Source organism: Prionailurus bengalensis, chromosome C2, assembly GCF_016509475.1.
Source record: "Prionailurus bengalensis isolate Pbe53 chromosome C2, Fcat_Pben_1.1_paternal_pri, whole genome shotgun sequence".
Taxonomy (NCBI): Eukaryota; Metazoa; Chordata; class Mammalia; order Carnivora; family Felidae; genus Prionailurus; species Prionailurus bengalensis.
In genome coordinates, this window is record NC_057350.1 from 71,365,261 (window position 1) to 71,391,981 (window position 26,721).

The following is a 26,721-nucleotide window of genomic DNA, read 5'->3' on the forward strand; positions in this document are numbered from 1 at the left end:
CCAATTATTTCTGAGTCCTATAGAGTATCAAAGGTCGTTTACTTAAAAAAATTTTTTTTAATATTTATTCATTTTTGAGAAACAGAGAGAGACAGAGCATGAGTGGGGAGGGGCAGAGAGAGAGGGAGATTCAGAATCCAAAGCAGGCTCCAGGCTCTGAGCTGCCAGCACAGACAGAGCCTGACTGGGGCTCAAACTAGTGACATGAGCCAAAGTCACACACTTAACCGAATGAGCCACCTGGGCGCCCCAGTTGTTTACTTTTTTAAAGTGATTCCATCATCAAGTAAATTTGGGAAACACTGAGGTAATAAAATTTAACCAGTAAGAATTTTCCTTCCTATAGAACGTTTTAGCCCTTTAATACCATATATTAATCATAACTATTCAAGAAAGAGATGGTTTGCACTAGAAAAAATACAGGACTGGCATTTCAGAGAATATAAAATGGAAATGCCATTCTAGGACACTAATTTTTCTAGATCCTTGTACTTAAAAAAAATTTTTAATGTTTGTTTATTTTTGAGAGACAGAGACAGAGTACAAGTGGGGGAGGGGCAGAGAGCGAGGGAAACACAGAATCTAAAGCAGGCTCAAAGCTCTGAGTTGTCAGCACAGAGCCCGATGTGGGGCTCCAAACGCATGAACTGCGAGACTGTGACCTGAGCCAAAGTCGGACTTCAACCAACTGAGCCACCCAGGGCGGGGGTGGGGGGGGGGGGTGAGGGGTGGTTCTTTAAAGATCAAACCTCTTCTTGAAAGCTGAGTGTTTTATCATAAGATATTAAGTATGGAAGAGAGGGAGAGAGCTTATTAAGCAACCATGTAAAAACAAAAACTGCAAGAAACAAGTACAAATGCAGATCCAAAATAAATGTTCAAAGATAAAGTTTGTGAATCCCAATTACTTAAAAGTTTATTTCTTTAAAGTGTATCACTCTTGGCAGCTGGTATAAAAGGAGGTTCTACCAGAGTAATTAGAACTCTGGAAAGTATTTTGGTCCACAGAGTATGCCCAAAAGAGGCAAGAGTCTTCCTATATTAAAAAAGATGAGCAACCACATGAGGAATTACCTACCCACGAACTAGGCAATAGACACTTAGCAGTTGTTATGGCACCAACAATGTTTCTGATATCAACTATTCATGGAAACAAATGGATCTAGCTAACTAAAACATGAAATGACTTTTATCTAGATCATTAGGCAGTGGGAAAGAAGAATCAAAGAAAAACTATTAATCAAAAATTATCATTTCTAGAGAAAAGGAAAAAACAAAAATGACACAGAAATAAAACAGGAATAATTAAAACCTAAAACCATATTAATTCATTGGTCATTGGTAATCAAGAATTTTGGTGCCAGGGAAAAGGGGCTGAACCCAATGATTTAGTCCAGACTGCTATTCGATTTCATTTCTGTTGACAAGAATTTCTTTCTGAAAACTGACCATCTGACAACTGACATGAAAAGAGTGACACCTAGCATATTCAGTGACAAAAGAAAAAATGGAACAGACTCATTCAATCATTCTACCCAGCTCGGAATCATTTGGAACTGTAAGAATGCCTACTCTATCCTCACTCAAGTAGTAGCTAATTAAATGTGAAAAAGGACACTTTTGGGACATTCTATTAGATGATCTTATTTTGAAAATCTAGACATGCCTAGCTTTTCTTTTCTTTCTTTCTTTTGAACTATCTCCTAAGGATTCAAGATTATGGGATTTAAGACTCTTGATACTTACTGCCACAACAGTTTCCAAAGAGCTGCACGTTAATATTTTATACTGCCACCATCACTAAATAGTTCACAAATACTAGATATTACCATCTTTATGACTACAAATCAAATGTTGAGTAGTATCTTAATAGCTATAATTTGCATTTTTACAATATTAGCAAACTTAAACATTTTAACAATTAAATTTGATTTTTCCCTAAAGAGGCAGCAGATATTGTAATAGGAAATATGAGATTTGCAGTCAAACAAATGGGAGTTCAAATTCCAGCACCTTCTCACTTTAGGGTTTAACTTTGGAGATTTATTAAACCATGCAAGCCTTGGTATCATATCTTTCTTTTGGAAATGTGGAAATGACTTTCATTACATGACTTTGTGAGGATCAAATGACATTTGTTAGGGTCCTGGCTATAAGCAGGATGACTCAATGAAAATCTGTTCTCTTCTCAATCTTTTTTTTTTTTTTTAATTTTTTTTTTTTCAACGTTTATTTATTTTTGGGACAGAGAGAGACAGAGCATGAACGGGGGAGGGGCAGAGAGAGAGGGAGACACAGAATTGGAAACAGGCTCCAGGCTCTGAGCCATCAGCCCAGAGCCCGACGCGGGGCTCAAACTCACGGACCGCGAGATCGTGACCTGGCTGAAGTCGGACGCTTAACCGACTGCACCACCCAGGCGCCCCTGTTCTCTTCTCAATCTTGAATTCATGTCCTCTGTCAATAAACTTTGTAGGCAGTTAAGAGCATGAGCTCTAGAGTCAGACAGACAAAAGAGGAAATTCTGGCTCCACACATCTATTATAGTGTGGTACCATTTTAATTTCTTTTGCCTCTGTTTCCTAATCTACAAAATGGGAACAACAATAATATCTATCTTTAAGGACTATTGTGGGAACTGGGCAAGAATATTATAATATGTGTGAGCACTGGCTGATATACAGTGGTAAATATATGTTAGAAATCAGTATTATCTTTTTGTTGTTGTTTACAAAACACATTATTTCATCTGAATCTCATAATTCTATGAATAAGGCACCTTCATATAACAAATATTTATTCAGTACCTACTATGTGCCACGCATATATTCCCATTTTCTAGCAAAGAAACTAACCCTGAAAGGTTACTGAATTTGTCGGGAGGACCCAGTAAATGGCAGAGACAGGTCCAAAGCCAGCTCTTCTTGGTCCAAGGCCACCCACCCTTTCCTGTTGTTCTGTTTTGATGTCTTAAATATTTAAGTTTTTAACCGATCTATAACTTATTTTTTGTCTTTTCTACTTTGAAAAGAATTCTCCTTGACAGAAAAGACAATTAAATAATTCTATTTTTTTTTTTAACGTTTATTTATTTTTGAGACAGAGAGAAACAGAGCATGAACGGGGGAGGATCAGAGAGAGGGAGACACAGAATCTGAAACAGGCTCCGGGCTCTGAGCTGTTAGCACAGAACCTGACGCGGGGCTTGAACTCACGGACCGCGAGATCATGACCTGAGCCGAGGTCAGCCGCTTAACCGACTGAGCCACCAAGGCGCCCCTCAAATAATTCTATTTTCATCTGTTAATTCATCATCTGTCTCAAAAAAATAAATAAAAAATAAATTTTAAAAACCCAATTCATCATCTGTCTCAAGAAGCATCTAAGCCTTCTTGACACTCTGAATGTTACAAAAGGCCCTCCCTGTGGTGCTTTTTGTGTTATTTGTAGGCTTCTCTCTGTGTTAGGACTTTAACCTTTTCATTTTTACTTTTCTGTTACTGTCCATGACTAAATAGCCTTTCTCCCCATTTTAGAACAATAGAAATTTTAGCCTATCAGGGGCACCTGGATGGCTCAATTGGTTAAGATCCAACTTTGGCTCAGGTCATGATCTCACAATTCATGGGTTCGAGCCCCATGTCGGGGTCTGTGCTGACAAGCTCTGAGCACCGAGCCTGCTTTGGATTCTGTGTCTCCCTCTCTCTCTCTCTGCCCCTCCCATGCTTGCACTCTCTCTCTCTCTCTCTCAAAATTAAATAAACATTCAAAAAAGTTTTTTAAAAAAGAAGAAATTTTAGCCAATCAGAAAGCATCCTGTATCGTTCACTAGCATTTCTCTCATTTACTCAATCAGAATTTCAATTCGACTTATAGATCAAGTGCTGCTTTTCTTTCAATAGCTCAAGCTATCTTTAATGTCAATAAAGTTTCTAAAGTTTTCATCAAGTTTAGAATAGGGGCACCTGGCTGGTTCAGTTGGTAGAGCATGTGACTCTTGATCTCAGGGTTGTGAGTTCGAGCCCCATGTTGGATGTAGAGATTACTTAAAATCTCAAACAAACAAATAAAAAAAGTTTAGGATAAATACCTATACCCAGAATTCTCTTACTTATGTATTACAAACTCTTTGATGACAAAGCTGTTTTCTTTAAACATTTTTTTCACATATAAATTATTAACCAGTTCTCCCAGGCTGGTTATAATTAAATTCAAGAATCAATTTATCTTAACTAGAGAGAACAAACTGATGGTTACCAGAAGGGAGGTGAATGGGGGGGATGGGTAAAATAGGTGATGGGATTAAGGAGTGTACTTGTCGTGATGAGCACTGGGTGACATACAGAATTGCTGAATCACTATACTGTACACCTGAAACTAATATAACACTACAAGTTAACTATACTGGAATTTAAAATAAAATAAAAGTGGCTCTGGTCATGATCTCACAGTTTGGGAGTTCGAGCCCCGTGTCAGGCTCTGTGCTGACAGTTCAGAGCCTGGAGCCTGCTTCAGATTTTGTGTCTGCCCCTCCCCTGCTGGCATTCTGTCTGTTTCTCTCTCAAAAAATAAATAAATAAATAAATAAATAAATAAATAAATAAATAAACAAACAAACCTTAAAGTTTTTAAAATAAAATAAGCAATTTATCTGTTTTTTCAGATATTTTTAAACATAAAAATGTCAGCATATACATTCGTTTGTTCATTCATTCAATGACTAGATAATGAATGTCTACTATGAGTTGGGCATTGTTCCAGGGATTTAGCAGTGAGAAAACAAAGCTGCTCTTGTGGAGCTCACATACACTAGTAGGGGAGATAATTAACAGATTAATCCAGAATACAATGTCAGATAGTGTTGCTATAAATAGCAATGACAGAATATGACAGAGAAATGACAGAATATGAAAAATGACAGAAAATGATAGAAAACTGCATCTTATTTCATGCAAGATTCCCAAGATAGATTTCTCTGAGGAGGCATCTAAGGCAAGAAATGAATGGCAAAAGAGAACAAGCCAAGAGAGGTTCTTGAAGGTGGGGCATGTGGGAAAAGTGATACAAGCATGGGGAAGAGCAAATAAAAGTCCTAGGGCAGAAACAAGTTTGGTATGGTTAAAATTTCCCATAATCTTTAAAGGTTATTAAATATTAACCACTTTTAAAAATATACTTTCAGCAGAAAGTCAGACATAATCACTATTGTATCATGCCTTATGACAATTTTCTCGTTTTATGAAAGCAATCACATAAACCTCCCTTCAGGACACAATCTGACAACGACAGTCCTGCCTCCCTCCTTAAGGTCTCACTTAAATGCACTCCCTATGCTTCATGGATTTTCTGAGTGTTTACCTGTTACACTCTGTTCAATTCACCACTCATCTCTGAGATTTCTGATAAATCTGAGTCTAGCTGGTTTTTCTGCTTTGTCCTTTAGTTTCTTCTGGGTCTGAACACTGTTTGAGAGCTTCTCAATACTTGGGGTTAGCCATGTGACTGTGTAATAGTGTACCTCTGCCTACTCCAACTCTCAGAACTGCTGACCCTGCTGTTAAACAAAGCTTTCTACAGTGCCCTCCGCTCTTCCTTTTGGTTGAAGGCCTTTAAAAAGATACAGCGTTAATAATCCCTATCAAAGTAACACCACCATTCTTCACAGAGCTACAACAAACAATCCTAAAATTTGTATGAAACCAGAAAAGACCCCAAATAGCCAGAGCAATCCTGAAAAAGAAAACCAAAGCTGGAGGCATCACAATCCCAGACTTCAAGCTACATTACAAAGCTGTAATCATCAAGACAGTACGGTACTGGCACAAGAACAGACACTCAGATCAATGGAACAGAACAAAGAACCCAGAAATGGACCCACAAACATATGGCCAACTAATCTTTGACAAAGCAGGAAAAAATATCCAATGGAACGACAGTCTCTTCAGCAAACGGTAATTGGGAAAACTGGACAGTGACATGCAGAAAAATGAACCTGGATCACTTTCGTACCCCATACACAAAAATAAACTCAAAATGGATGAAAGACCTAAATGTAAGACAGGAAGCCATCAAAATCCTCAAGAAGAAAGCAGGCAGAAACCTTTATGACCTCAGCAGTAACAACTTCTTACTTGACATGTCTCCTGAGGCAAGGAAAACAAAAGCAAAAATGAACTACTGGGACCTCATCAAAATAAAAAGCTTCTGCACAGCGAAGGAAACAATCAAACTAAAAGGCAACCAATGAAATGAGAGAAGATTTTTGCAAATGATATAGCAGATAAGGGTTAGTATCCAAAATCTATAAAGAACATATCAAACTCAACACCCAAAAAAGCAAATAATCCAGTGAAGAAATGGGCAAAAGACATGAATAGACACTTCTCCAAAGAAGCCATCCAGGTGGCAAACTGACACATGAAAGATGCTCAACATCACTCATCATCAGGGAAAATACCTATCAAAACCACAATGAGATATCACCTCACACCTGTCAGAATGGCTAGCATTAACAACTCAGGCAACAACAGATGTTGGCGAGTATGTGGAGAAAGAGGATCTCTTTTGCACTGCTGGTGGGAATGTAAACTGGTGCAGCCACTCTGGAACACAGTATGGAGGTTCCTCAAAAAATTAAAAATAAAACTACCTTATGACCCAGCAACAGCACTACTAGGTATTTATCCAAAGGATACAGGTGTGCTATTTCGAAGAGGCAAAGCACTCTAATGTTTATAGCTGCCTTAATGACAATAGCCAAAGTATGGAAAGAGCCCAAATGTCCATCAACGGTTGAATAAAGATGATGTGGTGTGTGTGTGTATACACACACACACACACACACACACACACACACACACACACATACACAATGCAATATTACTCAGCAATCAAAAGGAATGAAATCTTGCCTTTTGCAACAATGTGGATAGAACTAGGGTGTATTATGCTAAACGAAATTAGTCAGAGAAAGACAAATATCACTTTGACTTCATTCATATGTGGAATCTAATACACAAAACAGATGAACATAAGGGAAGGGAAGTAAAAATAATATAAAAACAGGGAAGGGGATAAAGCATAAGAGACTCTTAAATACAGAGAACAAACTGAGGGTTGCTGGAGGCATTTTGGGTGGGGGGATGCCCTAACTGGGCAAGGGGCATTAAGGAGGACACTAGTTGGGATGAGCACTGGGTTTTATATGTAGGTGATGAATCACTGGATTCTACTCCTGAAATCATCACTGCACTGTATGTTAACTAACCTGATGTAAATTTTTAAAAATTTAATAAATTTTTGGGGCGCCTGGGTGGCGCAGTCGGTTAAGCGGCCGACTTCAGCCAGGTCACGATCTCGCGGTCCGTGAGTTCAAGCCCCGCGTCAGGCTCTGGGCTGATGGCTCAGAGCCTGGAGCCTGCTTCCGATTCTGTGTCTCCCTATCTCTCTGCCCCTCCCCCGTTCATGCTGTCTCTCTCTTAAAAATAAATAACCGTTGAAAAAAAAATTAAAAAAAAAATTTAATAAATTTTAAACAAATAAATTTTTAAAGATATAAAGAAATAAAAAGACACAGCTTCCATAATCAGCCAGACCTCTAATTTAAATAGATTCTCAGGGCGCCTGAGTGGTTCAGTTGGTTAAGCGTCCAACTTTGGCTCAGGTCATGATCTCATGGTTTGTGAGTTCGAGCCCCACATCAGACTCTGTGTTGACAGCTTGGAGCCTGTAGCCTGGTTTGGATGCTGTGTCTCCCTTTCTGTCAACCCTTCCCCTGCTCATGCTCTCTTGAAAATAAACAAACACTAAAAAAATTTTTTTTCTCATTTTTTCTAAAAAATAAATAGATTCTCGAAGGTTTCTAACATAAAAGTCAAAGCTGTATGAATTATTCTTCCAGTCTTCTGGGGTGTCTAGACACATGTCCTCTTCCCCAACTAGTGTCTAGTTACCTTATAAACCCAGTTTCCCAGTACCCAGTTCTTGACGCTAGCCTACTAATTCTCACATGGACCTTTTATTAGAAAGTATCTTATAATTTATTTAAGAGGTCTAATGGTACTCTGAATGGTTAAACAGGAAATTGGGCCAATATAAAGACTTCAGGAAGGATTTTCTTCCCCTTATTTTAATACTTTTTACTATGGTAATCTTCAGAGAATAGTAGAATATATTTCCATTTCGCAACACCTACTACCTTCAACAATTATTATATGGCTAATCTAGTTTCATATAAACTGCCCCCACTTTCCACTCTTCACCACTCTCATTAAAACAAATCCCAGATAATATATTCCACAAGGATTCCAATCAGCATAAATGTGATCCTAGACCTGGTAACCCAGGGTCTTTCAAAGTTTTTAGCAAGTTCTAAGGGCTCCATGTCTACCACAGCCAAACTATAGGGCTAAGTACAGTGATTATGCCTCAATTTTCAGTTTGTCATGGCAAACTATTACCCCAAATAAGTTTATTTAGGACAATTTAAGAGTACAGACACAAGATGGCCTAACATATATAAACTTTTTCACAGACCTTTAAAACAACCTTGAAAGCATAAAGATATTATTACATGTAGATCTAAACTCCCACACTTATTTAATTATATTCCAATACTGAAATGGTAGGCCTTTTCACAAGAAATCAAAACAACCATATACAAACTACAGAGAAAACAACAGTTAAAATGCTTCAAGCTGTCTATACCAGAGAACATTTCATATATATTTTTAAATGCAGTTTGGATGATGAACACGCCAAATTTAAATGCAAGAATCAGCTATTTATCATAAATACCATCCATTACTTAAAAACGTGATTAGGTGAGAAGCACATCCTTATAAATGTGCATCAAAAAGCTCCTGGGGACCACTTACAGCTCTGACTCGAAGAAGATGTGAGATGACAGACTGTAGTTCATCACTGTAGTGTTTTAGTTCAGTAAATCTCCTGAAACAGGAAACAAGGGAAACATCATTTTTTTTCTCATGGAAACAAGTCAAAAACTGAAAGACAAAAACAGCAGTTCTTGAGAATAATGAAACTGATTCTATTTAACCATATGCTGGCCTTATGCACACACCAATACAAATTCAAATTCAATACAAATTCAAATACAAATTCAAAAAAATTCTAAAATAAAGCAACCATATTTTCTTTTGGTATTACTAAAGAGAAGAAAAATACTTCATAATTTATACTGTGGAACTGAGATAAAGATAAAAGTTATATGAAAAGTTACTTGAAAACAAAAAACAGGACAAAAATTTATGGTGCTAAAAAATGTTCTGATGCGACCATAAACTCATGGTCTCTAACCTCAATCTTCATGCTGATCAATAATCTTTGTTTCCCTAATCTAGTAACTACAGTTCTGCAAAAAGACCTGAAATTTCTGATACCACTACCTATCACTCTCCAACCAGGCTTCACAAATTAAACACAAGCCATTAGTAGGAACCACCTCCACCTCTATCTCCTGCCAGTAAACATATCTACATCTATTATTTCTTCCTTCCCTCTAAGATCCTTCTTCCCATCAATACTCTAGACTCTATCCCAGCTACACCCCATATTCCTATTTTCTAAATTCCTCTCTCTGCAAGCTCCTTCTCATTAGCATATCAATTAACTCTCCTATATTAAAACACATACATATATTCCCTTGACAACACATCCAACTGTTAACACTCTCATCCCCAGCCATTTCACAGGCACACTTTAACAAGGTACTCTCTCTAGCAACAGTCACTTTCCATGCACCGTGCGGCCCACTGCAATCTAGTTTTGCCTCCAACACCAGCAGAGAAATACTCCTGACAAACTCACTAACTATTCTCATGTTGCTTAAAACCCAACAACAGACTTTAGTCCTCATCTTTCTTGATCCTTTCAGCAAGGTAACAGCTAACCTCACCCTCCTCCCAACTTTAGCATGCAAAGAGGCCCTAAAGTGTCAGAAACACTAAGGAGGGCCTCTCAGTAGGACAAGTGTGTGAACAAGCAAAACTGTACACAAAGGCCCTAGAGGGACTCAAGAATCTGAAGGTATAACCCAAATAATTCAAATGGTGCTAATCTTCAGATTATACTTTGGAAAACACCCTCAAGGCGTTGACACTCCTTAGGGTCCAATCCTGGGTCCTCAGCCATCTTAATCAATCTTTCAATCTATACATTTCATGTGACTTACCATTCACAAAGCTTCACAGTTATGGCGTACGTGTTACTGAATTCCAAATGTCTACCTCCTGCCCGAATCTCTCTCCTAAACACCAGACCTTTGTACTTTTACATATCTAGAGCTTATCTTCCCCTGTCCCTCCCAAAACCCTCTTCCCTATGTTCCCTAGCATTCTAAAGAAGAAAACCTGGGTGCCACCTATATTTCCTGCCCCTCTTTTGCCCCATTCATTCTACTAATCACTTGGTCTACCTCCTAATATTGCCCAAATATTGTCTAAATATTGCCACATAAAAGTAGAAGACTCATCTCCAAAAGTAGAAGGTTCATCTCCAAACTGCTCTTAGCATTCTAGTTTGAAGAAATATATTTTATTTCAAAATTATTTATTTATTTATTTATTTATCTATTTGTAATCTCTACACCCAACATATGAGTAAACTTACAACCTCAATCAAGAGCCACATGCTCTTCTGACTGAGCCAGCCAGGCACCCCAGTTTGAAAAAATATAAACATGCATGAAGCTAGTATCATTTTGGTAATCCCAACAATCTTTCCGGTTTTCTACATTTTAAGAAAGGGCAGAATAAAAGTATTTTAGTGCTGTAAACTATTTTAGTAACAGTATGAATAATAATTATATATTGGGCCAGCTAGACCCACTATATAAAATACATGTAATATATAATATAGCTAGAACAGAGATTCTGTACGTGAAGAATCTGGCTTAACAACGAATGGCATGAAGGCACCTGGCTGGCTCAGTAGAAGGAGTATGTGATTCTTCAGGGTTTTTTTCTTTAATTTTATTTATTTATTCTGACAGAGAGAGTGAGAAAGGGAGGGCGAGAGAGAGAGAGAGAAGATCTTAAACAGGATCTGTGTTGCCAGCCCAGAGTGCAACACAAGGCTCAAACTAATGAACCATGAGATAATGACCTGAGCCGAAACCAAGAGTCGGCTGCTCAACAGACTGAGCCATTCAAGCACCCCAGAAGTATGTGACTCTTGATCTCGCGTCATTAGTTTGAGTCCCATGTTGAGTGTAGAGATTACTTAAAAATAAATAAAACTTAAAAAAAAAAAAAAGATATAGATAATTCTCTTAACTAGAACTTAAAGCAAACAAATTCTATTACTAATTATACATTAACTACACACTTTAACAAGAACAGGGGCAAAATTGCTTTGATTATGTTACTGTTCATATCAAATTTAAAATTCCATATATAATATGGTTATTAAATAAAATTTTATAATCCAGAAACCTAGTTAGGTCAGAAAAGGGAAGATAAACATTCAATTGATAAAATATGTTTCATTAAATTGAAAAACATTCAAGACAAAATATTAATATTACAATATTAATTAATAATAGTCTCATCTACATGCTCCTCTAGTGAATGCACATTCACCAAAGTCATAAAGCTAGCTTACTAGGTTTTTCAAAGAGGTTGACTTAAAATTTTAGTTCTTTATCTAAAGAGCGTCTCTTATATACCATACCCGTCATTATAACCCTTACAGTGGAACCTTAAATGCATATTACTAAGTGAAAAAAGCCTATCTGAAAAGGCTACACACCGTATATGACATTCTATAAAAGGCAAAACTATGGAGATTACTGGTTGCCAGGGGCTGGGATGGAGGGATAAACAGGCAGAGCACAGAGGATTTTTAGGACACTGAAAATACTTTGGAGTTTTTTGTTTTTTGTTTTTTTTTGGTGGGGGTGGGAGGGTCTTGGTGGTGTTTTTTGTTTAAATTTCAAGTGGGTTCCATGCCCAACACAGGGCTTGAATTCATGACCCTGAGATTAAGAGTCACGTGCTCTACCAAGTGAGCCAACCAGGCACCCCAGCCCCAGGACAGTTAAAATACCTTATATGATACTATTAATGATGGACATATGCCATTATACATTTGTCATAATATACAACACCAAGAGTGAACCATAATGTAACGTCTTCAGGTGATAACAGTGTCTTAATATAGGTTCATCAATTATAACAAATGTACCATTCTGGTGGGGGATATTAACAGTGGGGGTGACTGTGCATGTGTGGGGGCAGAGGATATATATGGGAGCTTGGTGCTGTCCATTCAATTTTTCCATAAAACTAAATAGAACTCCTCTAAAAAAGTCTATTAAAAAAAAAAAAACTTCAGTGGTTACCATCACAATTTCCTGTTTACCAAAACTTTAAATATTTATATTTTATATTCAAAATTTATATTAAAAACCAAATACATAATTTCTAAAGTCAGGCATAATATATTATCAGACTATGCAAACCCAGCCTTTGGTAAGAATTTACACCACATAGAAATTAATGTTGAAGGCTTAACTAGAGAAATTCTAACACAACTCATGAACTTGGCAGCCAAAAATGCAAAAGCCTAATCTGCTCAAACACCTTTCTAATTGAAAAGTTCAGCTGAATCAAAGGCCAGGTAAAGGTCCATATAATGAAAAGTCTGAATTACCCACCTAATTCAGAGAATGAGTAAAACCAAAATCTTAAGAAATGCCTAGGAACCACCCTAAGGACATTTTATTGTGAATGCATGGGTTTCCTTAAATATAGAAATGGTCTCATCACAAACACCTAACATTAATGAAGTCAAGTAATGGTCATACAGATACATCTCCGTGAAATTATTCCACTAGTATGCATTTATCTATCAAGTTTTCTTGGTGTACAAAGTAGTTTATTATTAAATATATATAATACATATAATCTTCTTGAACTTTGTACATATTTGATAAGCAAAGCCATATAAGGAAAACTATTTCATATGAAATTAAAAATTACTTCTCTCATTTTTCTGATATCTAAAACAACATTTTTAATAAATCCTTCTAGGAAAAAACAGCGGTTTAATTTTCTGATACTTCAGTTACTTGCAACCTTAAACGTAATTAAGTTACCAAATCTCAAAATCAGTTTTAGACTATAAAAGGATTTCAGTAATGTGAATTATTATTTAAATTAGTAAATAAAGTGCATACATTCAGAAATGAAAAATTAAATAAATTGATAGACATCATTCAAAACAACATTGTAACTGTTATTAAAACAAAACCTTACTTGTCTGGGTTTTTCACTCTGAATGTTGCATTAAGCGCTTTTAACCTGGAGTCTGCCTGGAAAAAATAATTTGTTCACTTAATACAATTACATTTCAGGGTATAAATCCAAACAGTTTTACTTTCCCTTTAGAATTAAGATGCTCAAATACAGTTTTCTTCATATCATTTGTCAAACACATTAAACATATCTAAAAAAAACAGCAAAGTAGTTATTTCTGAAAACACTACAAAAAGTGTTAAAAATTAAACTGAATAACATGGCATTCAATGATACCAAAGTAAAACAATTATAAACATCACTATATTAACAGGTATCTATCTATCTATATATATATACACACACACAGCTCTGCATTATTGTAACTCAGAATAAATCACATGGAAGAAGTAGTTTACCTTTCTCTAAATCAAGAAAAGGAATGATAAACTAAATAAAACAACTGCTCTGAAGCATATACATTACTGCAGGTAGTTCCCAGGAATCCACACCAAATGTACATTGGTTTTTTTCATTTTCACGATCACTATTTTAAAAAAGGAAGAACTGAGGCACCTGGATGGCTCAGTAGGTTAAGTGCCTGACTTTGGCTCAGGTCATGATCTCGCAGTTTGTGGATTCAAGCCCTGCACTGGGCTCCTGCTGACAGCTTGGGGCCTGGAGCCTGCTTCGGATTCTGTGTCTCCCTCTCTCTCTGCCCCTCCCCTGCTCATGCTCTCTCAAAAATAAATAAACATCAAAAAAAATGTTTTTAAACAAAAGAACTATGGAAATGCCTATACTAAATACTACATACTAAATAAAGTAAAACATGTGAGATGAAATCAAATTACTTTCTAGCTGACAGAAAATGTTACAACACAACCTTTTTTAAAAATTTTTTTAAATGTTTATTTTTGAGAGGGACAGAACACGAGTGGGAGAGGGGCAGAAAGAGCCAGAGATACAGAATCCATAGCAGGCTCCAGGCTCTGAGCTGTCAGTGCAGAGCCTGATGCAGGGCTCGAACCCACGAACCATGAGACCATGACTTGAGCCCAAGTCGGACATTTAACTGACTGAGCCACCCAGGCACCCCAAGAAAACACAACTTTTTAACTATTTTTTTAAACTTTTTAACTATCTTTACTTACTCTAGATAATTGCTCTCAAAGGAGGAACAGAGGGATCAGCACTAAATAATAATTGCATTCTACAAAATTTATACTTAATATATCCAAGTCATAGCCAAACTTCACACACACACACACACACACACACACACACACACACACACACACAGAAAGAAAAGAAAAGAAAAGAAAAGAAAAGAAAAGAAAAGAAAAGAAAAGAAAAGAAAAGAAAAGGAGAAAAAACACTAAATTATGTTTCTGACCAGCCACAGAAACTACATAAAAGGTGGTTCAATCAGGAATCAATTTTTTTAATGTTTTATTTATTTTTGAGAGAGAGAGAGAGAGACAGAGTGTGAGTGGGGGAGGGGCAGAGAGAGAGGGAGACACAGAATCTAACCAGGTTCCAGGCTCTGAGCTGTCAGCACAGAGCCCAACGCGAGGCACGAACCCATGAGCCGTGAGATCATGACCTGAGCCAAAGTCAGATGCTTAACCGACTGAGCCACCCAGGTGCCCCCATTTTTTTTTTTTTTTAAGAGAGAACGTGAGCAAGGGAGAGGGGCAGAGGTAGAGGGAGCGAATCCCAAGTAGGCTCCGCATTCAGTGCAGAGTCCAACATGGGGCTCAATCCCACAACCCTGGGATCATGACCTAGGCTGAAATCAAGAATCAGACACTCAACTGACTGAACCACCTAGGTGCCCCAGTTTCACTCCACCTTACTGTATCTCCTTTAAAACAGTACTACTTGAAATCATCTTAGTTGTTTACTTGTTTCTTAGCTGCCCACTAGAAGAGCCGTAAGAAAGCACAACGTGAATGGTGCTCCTGGAGTTACACAATGGCTGCCATGGCAATACGTTATTTAATCTTTGTTCATTGCTATATCCCAGTGCCTCACAAAGCGTGGCACAAGACCATCATGCAGGAGGTATCGACTGAATAAAAAATAACCCCAACTATTCTACAGCTCTGACTATCTTCCTTCTCATGTTCTCTGTTAGTCCCACTTCTTCTCCTTTTCCAGTTCCTATTAAATATTTTACTTTCCTTATGCTGGATCTTGTCTTCCCTTTGTTATTTCATTTTCTGATTCTTCTCTTCCCCCACACCTCGCCTAGTAAACCACTACCCAGCTTGGGCCTCTCTAATGTTCCTCTTCCCTGGCCCCCAAGTTGACTCCACCGCAAGGTTCTTTATTCCTGTCTCAGCTCAAATGTTATCTCTTCAACCATGTGACCCAGTTTACCCAGGACAGTCCTGGTTTATGCTTGTTGTCCTAAACTCATTATTAATAGGACCCCTTTTTACTCTCAAAAGAGTCCCATTAGAATAATAAATCTTATGGTCACCTATCTCCAAAAAATCCTTGAAAACAAGAATTCTGTACCATCATACCCTTTAACAATACCCTTTAAAGTATCTTATTGATTTAAAATTAATTTAATGTCTCTACTACAATATAAGCTCAGTAAGAATAAGGGAGTTTATGTTTTCAGCTCATTCACTACTGTTTCCACAGCACCTAGAAGAGCACCTGACACTCTGTAGGCACCCAGCCACAGTGGCTCTCTGAGAATTTCTGTGTAATATACAGATTAGCAGAAATTTTAAAGTTTATTTATTTTGAGACAGAGAGTGAACGAGCAAGCAGGGGAGAGGGGCAAAGGGGGAGGGAGGGTGAGAGAGAGAAACAGATAGAAAAGAGAATCTCAAGCCAGCTCCACGCTCAGCAGGGAGCCCAATGCAGGGGCTCAATCCCACAACTGTGAGGGACCTAGGCCTCAACCAACTGAACCACCCAGGTGCCTCTAGCAGAAATTTTCGAAGTCTGGACTATGGGCATTGGCAGTCTCTACTCCAAGCAACAGACAGGGTCCTGGATTCTTCTGAGTTAACCTAAATTCATTTAAGATCTGGGCATATGGATGACACTTTCATGACAGTAACTTACTGAGTTAATGGAGTTAAAACAATATCACCTTATTCTAAATCAACTAGTTTATATGTTCGTTACTCTAAACTCTTTGCTCTCCTTTTACTGAATTGGTTAACATGAATATTTATATAAATACACAAGACAAAGAAAGAACACCAACACAGAGCAGTGATGAAGAGTTAGTGCTCATGTTTGTATTAAATACAGCACTGATAAAAAGGCAGTAGATTTTTATAATTATCTTGCTGGGTAAAATAATTAAATATTTTTAAGAAAATATTAATCTAGTAGGCCAAAACTATATATTAAATTAAACGTGTGTGAGAAAAGGAAAACTAAAGTAAGGTGACATTTCAATCTGAGAATGACAATCCAAAGGCCAAGGTTAAAATATAAATATTTGGTCTGATTCAGAACAATCTTTTTTTCACAGAAATAGTTTCCAATACTTCCTTTACCAACCAATTTTACATAATTACAAAATTTATAACCAAACACAGAGGTAACATGGGATAATAACACACACACACACACATATATATATACAAACCTCACATACATGTTTGTGTATATGCATGTACACACGTACATATATGTGTGAGGTGGTCTAAAAACATTCTATCTTACAACAAAACTTAAAATAAGAAACAGTCACAACAAAATAAGGAATACAGCAGGATGTAAGGATTTCTAAACTCTCCTCATAACATCTTATTTTCTGCTCCATTTAAAAGCCTGCTCCATTAAAAGCCTGATTTCAAATTATTAATACTGCACATTAAGTATTACCTTTCAAAGACTTTCTAAAAGTGAAACTGAGGTTATACCATAAGGCAACCCAAACATGAAACATTTTAACTAAACTCTTAAATAGCACCTATACACAAGATTCAATGCACTCAGTAAACAGCATAGTCTATATAGATGGAAGAAATTCAAGAGCTTTTTCAAGGTCACCAAAGTCATGGCCAAAACCTAGATGCAAGGACAAATGATTGCTGATTTCTAAACTAGTGACTAAATCTTGACTATTACATAAAGAGAAGTCACCAAAACAACTATGTTTTACTTTTCTCTTTTCCTTAATATCAGATACTAACATCTTGGACTAGTTCTCAGAAAACCCTATCAAAATATAAACATTTTTCAAAGTTTTGAGTTATTTCAAATCCAACTCTAAATTAAAATTCAAGTATTCTGAGTGCCATAAAGTAATGAATTATAGCCAAGAAGATTCTAATGTTTTCATGCAACCTGCCAACAAAATGTTTATAAATTAGAATCAGCTTATGACAGAATTAGATACTTGATTATATTTTCCATGCAGAAACAAATTTTTCTCTTTCTAGTTTTTTGTGCTAAATTTCAAATACCTATGTGCCAATACATAAATCTCCAGGGGTGTTTGCAAAACTACTATAAAGACATTTTGTTCTTGTTGCCAAGACCTATTGAACTTTTGTTACTGTACTATCATATGAATTGTTTTATAAATTTATAGATTATATAAATTTACATTACATTTTTCTACTTACCTATTCAGTTTACAGAAGAGATGAAAACTTTAAAAATTTGCCAATATTACATTACTTTGGGGGACGATAGGGAGAGTAGACAGGAATTAGGGTGGCCATCTCACCATACCGTATTTTTCAATTTTTAGGTAACAATTTCATTCCCAAACACTAATTATAATTACTAAATTTGAAAAGCTGTGTCACTAACGGATACCAATTCAAAATGACTCCTATGCCCAAAGATGACCACCACAACCCAGCAGACAGAAGCAGCACGACGCATGGCTCATCTTCTAGTCTGCTCTGACTGTGAAACCCAAGCTCAATTCTTCAGAACTGTCTTTCATATCTGATAAAGAATGAGCAAGTGTGTGCACAAGAATTTGAGTGGCAGTGGTAAAGACAGCGGGAGTAAAAAAAAAAAAAAAAAAAAAAAAAAAAGATGCAAAGTGTATGAGTATACTGCAGGAAAAATCTACAGTTTGTGTCTCAATTACTGCTTCAAAATACTCCTTCCCAATAGAATGAAATTCATAAATATGCCCTCTATAATCTCACTAGTAACTAAAATTACACAAATCCAAAGTGAATTCGCAGTGTTTCTTTGAAAACCTTACCAATGATATTAGATGCAAAGCCAATTTCCAACATTCGTTCATTCAGTAAATACCAAGTACGCACGAAGTGCAAGGCACTGTGCCAGGAATTGTAAAGGAACTTGTCAAATTATTTCATACAAATTTTCTTACCTTCAGTTGAAACCCAGTTTCATTCACGGTCTCCTTCCAGTTACCTTCCTAAAAATTAAAGTTAATTTTAGAAATCATTGCAAAAAAACAAAAACAAAAACAAAAACGTAAGGAATACTCCAAATAAAATAGATTAAGCATCTACTATTCTGTTATTCTTTCAGGGGAGACCAGAGAAGGGTTAAAAAAAAAGAATTCATTTCTAAGTTAAATATATAATCCAGATTTCAAAAGATTACCAAAAGATGGACCCAAGATTTTATAGATCTGGGCCTCAAAAAACTAAACACTAACTTTGATATCATTTAAGTGATGCCAGAAAGTACCATCTTTAGTATCCTTAAGCATAAAAATGTTAGCCAAAAGAGTGATATAACCCAATAATTTTGAAATCAAAACAAATTTAAAAACACAATTAAATGAATGTATATTAATAAAGCTGCTCCAAAAAGATTCTTAAGCATAAGCATTCTACAGTTTAAAAGAAAAAAATAAAATGAATTTTTTTTTGAAGACTTAAAGAAAGATACCTGTGTTAAAAACAAATAGAAGATTTTGTCTCTACAAAGGATGGGATGTGAGGCAACTCTCAAAAGAAAGTTTTCTAAACCAATCCGTCGTCTTTCCACAAAATCCGGGTCCATGTTGTCAGCAGAGAGTTTATGCCAGACAAATTCTGCCTAGGTAAACAAAACAATCATGAAGCATAATCTCAATGCTAAATACTTTTGAACTGTACTGCTGTTTCATTTCTTACCCTTTTCTCTGGTAGAGGTGGCACAACAATATGTGGATAGTAAACTAAAAGGTAGTTTCTCAACAATTCAAATTCACTATACCGCCTCCATAGTGAATCTGTTAGGACACTTTGACCATCAGTATGTTCAACTGACCTGAAAAGGAACAGAATAAGATCTCTATTACTTATTAAAAATACAAATACAGCCCAAATTTCCATCAATGGATGAATGGATAAAGAAAATGTGGTGTATATATATACAATGGAGTATTACTCGGCAATCAAAAAGAATGAAATCTTGTCATTTACAACTACGTGGATGGAACTGGAGGGTATTATGCTAAGCGAAATTAGTCAGTCAGAGAAAGACAAATATCATACGACTTCACTCAAATGAGGACATTAAGATACAAAACAGATGAACATAAGGGAAGGGAAGCAAAAATAATATAAAAACAGGGGAACAAAACATAAGAGACTCTTAAATATGGAGAACAAACAGAGAACTACTGGAGGGGTTGTGGGAAGGGGGATAGGCTAAATGGGTAAAGGGCACTAAGGAATCTAGCCCCGAAATCACTGTTGCACTATATGCTAACTAACTTGGATATAAATTTAAAAAATAAATTCAAAAATATATCTATCTGGGGTGCCTGGGTGGCTCAGTCGGTTAAGCGTCCGACTTTGGCTCAGGTCATGATCTCGCAGTTCGTGAGTTCAAGCCTCACGTCGGGCTCTGTGCTGACAGCTCAGAGCCTGGAGCCTGTTTCTGATTCTGTGTCTCCCTCTCTCTCTCTGACCCTCCCCTGTTCATGCTCTGTCTCTCTCTGTCTCTAAAATAAATAAACGTTTAATAAATAAATAAATAAATAAATAAACAAACAAACAAAAAATCTTAAAAAAAAAGAATATTTAAAAATATATATATATATATATCTGGATTAGCAATCCCTATCATAATAACACCAGCATTCTTCACAAAGCTAGAACAATCCTAAAATTTGTACAAAACCAGAAAAGACCCCGAATAGCCAAAGCAATCCTGAAAAAGAAAACCAAAGCTGGAAGCATCACAATCCCGGACTTCAAGCTGTATTACAAAGCTGTAATCAAGACAGTATGGTACTGGCACAAGAATAGACACTCAGATCAATGGAACAGAACAGAGAACCAGAAATGGACCCACAAACATATGGCCACCTAATCTTTGACAAACCAATGGAATAAAGACAGTCTCTCCAGCAAATGGTTATTGGGAAAACTGGACAGTGACATGCAGAAAAATGAACCTGGACCACTTTCTTACACCATACACAAACTCAAAATGGATGAAAGACCTAAACATAAGACAGGAAGCCATCAAAATCCTAGAGGAGAAAGCAGGCAAAAACCTCTTTGACCTTGGCCGCAGCAACTTCTTACTTGACATGTCTCCAGAGGCAAGGGAAACAAAAGCAAAAATAAACTATTGGGACCTCATCAAAATAAAAAGCTTCTGCAGAGCAAAGGAAACAATCAGCAAAATTAAAAGGCAACCAATGGAATGGGAAAAGATATTTGCAAACGACACATCAGATAAACAGTTAGTATCTAAAATTTATAAAGAACTTATCAAACTCAACACCCAAAAAACAAATAATCCAGTGAAGAAATGGGCAAAAGACATGAATAGACACTTCTCCAAAGAAGACATCCAGATGGCAAACCGACACATGAAAAGATGCTCAACATCACTCATCATCAGGAAATACAAATCAAGACCACAATGAGATACTATCTCACACCCTTCAGAATAGCTAAAATTAACAACTGAGTCAACAACTCAGTCAACAACAGAAGTTGACGAGGATGCAGAGAAAGAGGAACGCTTTTGCACTGCTGGTGGGCATGCAAACTGGTGTAGCCACTCTGGAAAACAGTATGGAGTTTCCTCAAAAAATTAAAAATAAAACTACCCTATGACCCAGCAATTGCACTACTAGGTATTTACCCAAAGGATACAGGTGTGCTGTTTCGAAGAAGCACAGCACTCCAATGTTTATAGCAGCACTATCGACAATAGCCTAAGTATGAAAGAACCCAAATGTCCATCAATGGATGAATGCATAAAAAAGATGTGGTGTGTATATATATATATATATATATATATATATATATATGTGTGTGTGTGTGTGTGTGTATTATATATATTATATAATACACACACACACATATATATACACAATGGAATATTATTTGGCAATCAAAAGGAATGAAATCTTGCCACTTGCAACAACGTAGATGGAACTAGAGGGTATTATGCTAAGCGATATTAGTCAGAGAAAGACAAATATCATACGACTTCACTCATATGAGGACTTGAAGATACGAAACGAACATAAGGGAAGGGAAGCAAAAATAATACAAAAACAGGGGGACAAAACATAACAGACTCAAATATAGAGAACAAACAGAGGGTTGCTAGAGGGATTGAGGGAGGGGGGATGGGCTAAATGGGTAAGGGGCATTAAGGAATCTACTCCTGAAATCATTGTTGCACTATATGCTAACTTGGATATAAATTTAAAAATAATTAAAAAAACAAAAACAAAAAAAACACCTGAAGCTTTGCTTAAAAAAATGTAAATTCCTGGACCTCACCCAAAACCCTGTAGCAAGTGATTCCTATGTACTTTAAAGTTTAAAAACCATGCGGTTTTCTTTTGTATGTGGTTATTTTTTTTTATGATTTTATTTTTAAGTAATCTTTACACTCAATGTGGGATTGAATTTACAACCTCGAGATCAACAGTCACATGCTCCACCAGTTGAACCAGCCAGGAACCCCTAAGAACCACTGTTTTGTTTTGTTTTTAATTGTAAAATCCATTTTATTTATTTTTTTAACTTTTTTATTTTTTAAAATTTACATCCAAATTAGTTAGCATATAGTGAAGCAATGATTTCAGGAGTAGATTCCTTAATGCCCCTTACCCATTTAGCCCATCCCCCCTCCCACAACCCCTCCAGCAACCCTCAGTTCATTCTCCATATTTACGAGTCTCTTCTGTTTTGTTCCCCTCCCTGTTTTTATATTATTTTTGTTTCCCTTCCCTTATGTTCATCTGTTTTGTGTCTTAAAGTCCTCATATGAATGAAGTCATATGATTTCTGTCTTTCTCTAATTTCACTTAGCATAATACCCTCCAGTTCCATCCACGTAGTTGCAAATGGCAAGATTTCATTCTTTTTGATTGCCGAGTAATACTCCATTGTATATATATACACCACGTTTTCTTTATCCATTCATCCATTGATGTGACATTTGGGCTCTTTCCATACTTTGGCTATTGTTGATAGTGTTGCTATAAACATGGGGGTGCATGTGTCCTTTTGAAACAGCACACCTGTATCCCTCGGATAAATGCCCAATAGTGCAATTGCTGGGTCGTAGGGTGGTTCTATTTTTAGTTTTTTGAGGAACCTCCATACTGTTTTCCAGAGTGGCTGCACCAGCTTGCATTCCCACCTAAGAAACACTGTTTTAAATTAAACTTACAGGTCCATGAAAAATACTAGGGTAGATAAATACAAATTTATATTAAAATACAATTGTGAAAGTCAACTCAATAATCCTTTTGTGTACCGCACATTTGATGATGATCCACTTAAATATTTATTCAGAGTATAGCTACCTTACTCAAGTATGGTCAATTTTAACTCCTAGTTTCGTATTATGATACTGTATTCAGTTCAAACTCAAAAGTAAACAACTATGGGGCACCTGCGTGGCTCAGTCGGTTAAGTGTCCAACTCTTGATGTCAGCTCAGGTCATGATCTCACAGTTTGTGGGATCAAGCCATGCATCAGGCTCTGTGCTGACAGCGCAGATCCTGCTTAGGATTCTCTCTCTCTCTCTCTCTCTCTCTCTCTCTCTCTCTCTCTGCCCCTTCCCCACTCGTACTCTCTCTTTCAAATTAAATAAACACTAAAATAAAATAAAATAATTTTTAAAAATTTAAAAAATTTAGAGAAAAAAAGAAAAATAAAAAACTATAAATTATTCCAGATTATTCAAATCAAGATTCTCTTCTAGCAGTAAAAGTAATCAACAGTTAATTTCATTGCTCAATTGAGTGATAAAATACATACTAAAAATAAAAATATACTTTTTAGTTTTCAATTTAAGAATTTACAATAGTGACTACGGTTAATACTGTACTGCATACTTGAAAGTTAAGAGAGTAAATCTTAAAAGTTCTCATTAAAAGAAAAAAATTTTGTTAACTGTATACTGACAGATGTTAATCAGACTTGTAATCACTTCACAATACATACAAATATTGCAACATAATGTTACAATATCTGAAGTTAATATGATGTTATAGGTCATTATACCTCAAAAACAAGAACACAGGAAAAAATAATTTAAGTAAAGGTAAGCTACAGTTAACACTAATTTCTAAAGTATGATTTTTTTTAAGTCACTAATCTAACTTAAAAAAAAAAACAGAAATAAAACCCTCTGATGGGACCATATTTTTTTTAATGACTTTAAAAATCTCTGTGAGGGGTGCGTGGCTGGCTCAGTTGGTATTCAACTCTTGATCCCAGGGTTCTGAGTTCAAGCCCCACATTGGGTGTAGAGCCTAATGAACCTAAGTTTTAAAAATCTCTGTGATACACATATGTAGATATGTAGGTCACAAAATTACCTAATTTTGGTGGGGAGATGGGTTAAATAGGTGATTAAGGAGTGCACTTATCATGATGAGCACAGGGTGATATATAGGAGTGTTGAATTACTACATGGTACATCTGAAACTACTACAACACTCTGTTACTAACTGGAATTAAAATAAAAACTTAAAACACACACACACAGAAAACAAAAAGTAAAATGACCTTATTTTAAAAAGACCAACCTTACCTCTTTCTGTTCCTAAAGTTCCTACTGTAATGTAAATTTTCTCTGGTTTGGGGAAGATTCTTTTTTTTTTCTTTTTTTCTCTTTTTGGTGGAAGAAAGAAAACTATACTTACAAAGAAGGTTTCAGAATTGCCTATACATTAAACAACATTTACCATGGGGCGCCTGGGTGGCGCAGTCGGTTAAGCCTCCGACTTCAGCCAGGTCACGATCTCGCGGTCCGGGAGTTCGAGCCCCGCGTCGGGCTCTGGGCTGATGGCTCAGAGCCTGGAGCCTGTTTCCGATTCTGTGTCTCCCTCTCTCTCTGCCCCTCCCCTGTTCATGCTCTGTCTCTCTCTGTCCCAAAAATAAATAAATGTTGAAAAAAAAAATTAAAAAAAAAACCATTTACCAAGATTTTAACTTTTATTTTGGGTAGAACCACAGACCTGGAGAAGTCGTGAAAAGTCACACGTTCAGCCTTAAGGCAAGCTCAGTGACTTTCGGTAAACCTATGAAAATGCAAGGGTTAAAATGTTTTTTCCTTAAAAATGTATTCACATTAAAATATGGTTATAACCCTTTATCAACTAGGTCTGGTAGTTCTATTATTTTATTTTACTTACTATCAAAAAATCTTGCACATCTTTATTTTAAAAAAATTTTTCTTTAACGTTTATTTATTTTTGAGAGACAGAGAGAGACAGAGCATCAGCAGGGGAGGGGCAGAGAGAGAAAGGCAGACACAGAATCCAAAGCAGGCTCCAGGCTCTGAGCTGTCAGCACAGAGCCCGAGGCAGGGACCAAACCCATAAATCCGCAAGATCATGACCCAGGCTAAAGTTGGATGCTTAACTGACTGAGCCACCCAGGTGCCCCTCGCACCATCTTTATTTTAACTGAAAGCACTTCTGCTCAGTCTCTGCAGAGAGAAAAGAACTGGTCAGTATTTTGTCTTTATATAAATTGTTTGTAATTGGCAAAATAGAGTCTTGCCTTGTCTTTCTCTAGACAAAATAGTCTAATCCCTCTAACCTTTTCCTTATGAGGTAGAAGAACATTTTTCTGGCGAGTTTTGATTTCTTACTCCATGATTTACTCTTATCTGTTCAATTTACCCCAAAGTCTAAAGCTCTAGTCTCAATCAATTCTGTTAACTTTTTACTGACTCAAACCATATTCTCTCTTCCTATACCTCTCTTATTTACCTAAGTCTACTTCATACACCCCTGGGAACCTGGTCTCCTTTCTCAAAAGTGCGTGGGAATTATTATGAGTAACACCAAAAACTCCACCAAAGCATATGTCAAGTAACATTCCAGGTCCCACAAGTATTCCATAACCTGCTCTTTACCTCCAACATAAGTACATTAAAATATAGCTACTGGGGCGCCTTCGTGGCTCAGTTGGCTAAGCATCTGACTTTGGCTCAGGTCATGCTCTCACTTCGAGCCCTGCAGGCTCTCTGCTGTCAGTACAGAGTCCACTTCAGATCCTGTCTCCCACTCTCTCTCTCAAAATAATAAACTTTAAAAAATATATATATATATATGCATATATATATATATATATATATATACGTATATAGCTGCCAAGTGGACTATAGTAAAAGACATACCTATTTACTTTATCTGTTAAAAAGAAACAAAAAACCAAATACCTAAAAAGACAATCACCTGTAAACAATTCCATTATACAACATAATTTGCATCAACAGCTACCAAACAAAGCTTTTTCTAACTAAATCTAGGCCTAATTCTCATCACTCACCTTGTTTCAATGAGGTAAGCAGTATATGTTTCTTGCATGTTCATGGCATTTCTTCCAGTTCGCTTTTCTGCTTCTGAAACACTAATTTCTATCTTCTTCAACCCAAAATTATTTTCTGTCATCTGGACAAAAATTAATGGAAGAACAACAACAAAACCTTTAAGACAGTATTAAGAAAAAAAAAAATTAACAGCTGTTATAATCAAATCCATTACTGGTATATATTTCAAGCAAATTTCTTATTTTTTTTTTTAAGTTTATTTATTTTGAGAGAGTGTGTGTGAATAGGGAAGGGGTAGAGAAAGAGGGAGAGAGAGAATCCCAAGCAGACTCTGTGCTGTCACACAAATGTAAGATCATGACCTGAGCTGAAATCAAGAGTTGGGACTGAGCCACCCAGGCACCCCAAGTTTCTTACATTTCTTGAGTTGCTAGGGGTTGCTAAATGATAGCAGCAAATGATATACATCTCATTAGCAGCATTTTGTAGCACATCAAACTTTTCCAAAGCTATTGTAACAAGTATCACACGTTTAATTATTAAAACATAGACATTTTGTGTAAGTGACCAAGAATAAATCAATATAGAAATGCCTACGAAGGTGCTCCTGGGTGGTTCAGTTAGGCATCCCATTCTCGATTCTGGCTCCAGTCATGATCTCACAGTCCTGAGATCAAGCCCTGTGTGGGGCTCCACAATCAATGTGGAGCCTGCTTGGGATTCTCT

The 26,721-nt window shown here is 36.5% G+C and overlaps 1 protein-coding gene across 1 annotated transcript in view; it reads right to left on the reverse strand.

The window, feature by feature from the left end:
* SNX4 (sorting nexin 4) overlaps positions 1-26,721 on the reverse strand; it is a 71,415-nt gene that overhangs the window by 30,854 nt on the left and 13,840 nt on the right. The window contains exons 2-7 of the mRNA XM_043594399.1: positions 25,995-26,116; positions 19,355-19,490; positions 19,128-19,277; positions 18,598-18,645; positions 13,278-13,333; positions 8,877-8,949 (exon numbers count right to left, since the gene is read on the reverse strand). Coding sequence (XP_043450334.1) covers positions 8,877-8,949; positions 13,278-13,333; positions 18,598-18,645; positions 19,128-19,277; positions 19,355-19,490; positions 25,995-26,116 — 585 coding nt within the window. The remainder of the gene's footprint in view (positions 1-8,876; positions 8,950-13,277; positions 13,334-18,597; positions 18,646-19,127; positions 19,278-19,354; positions 19,491-25,994; positions 26,117-26,721) is intronic.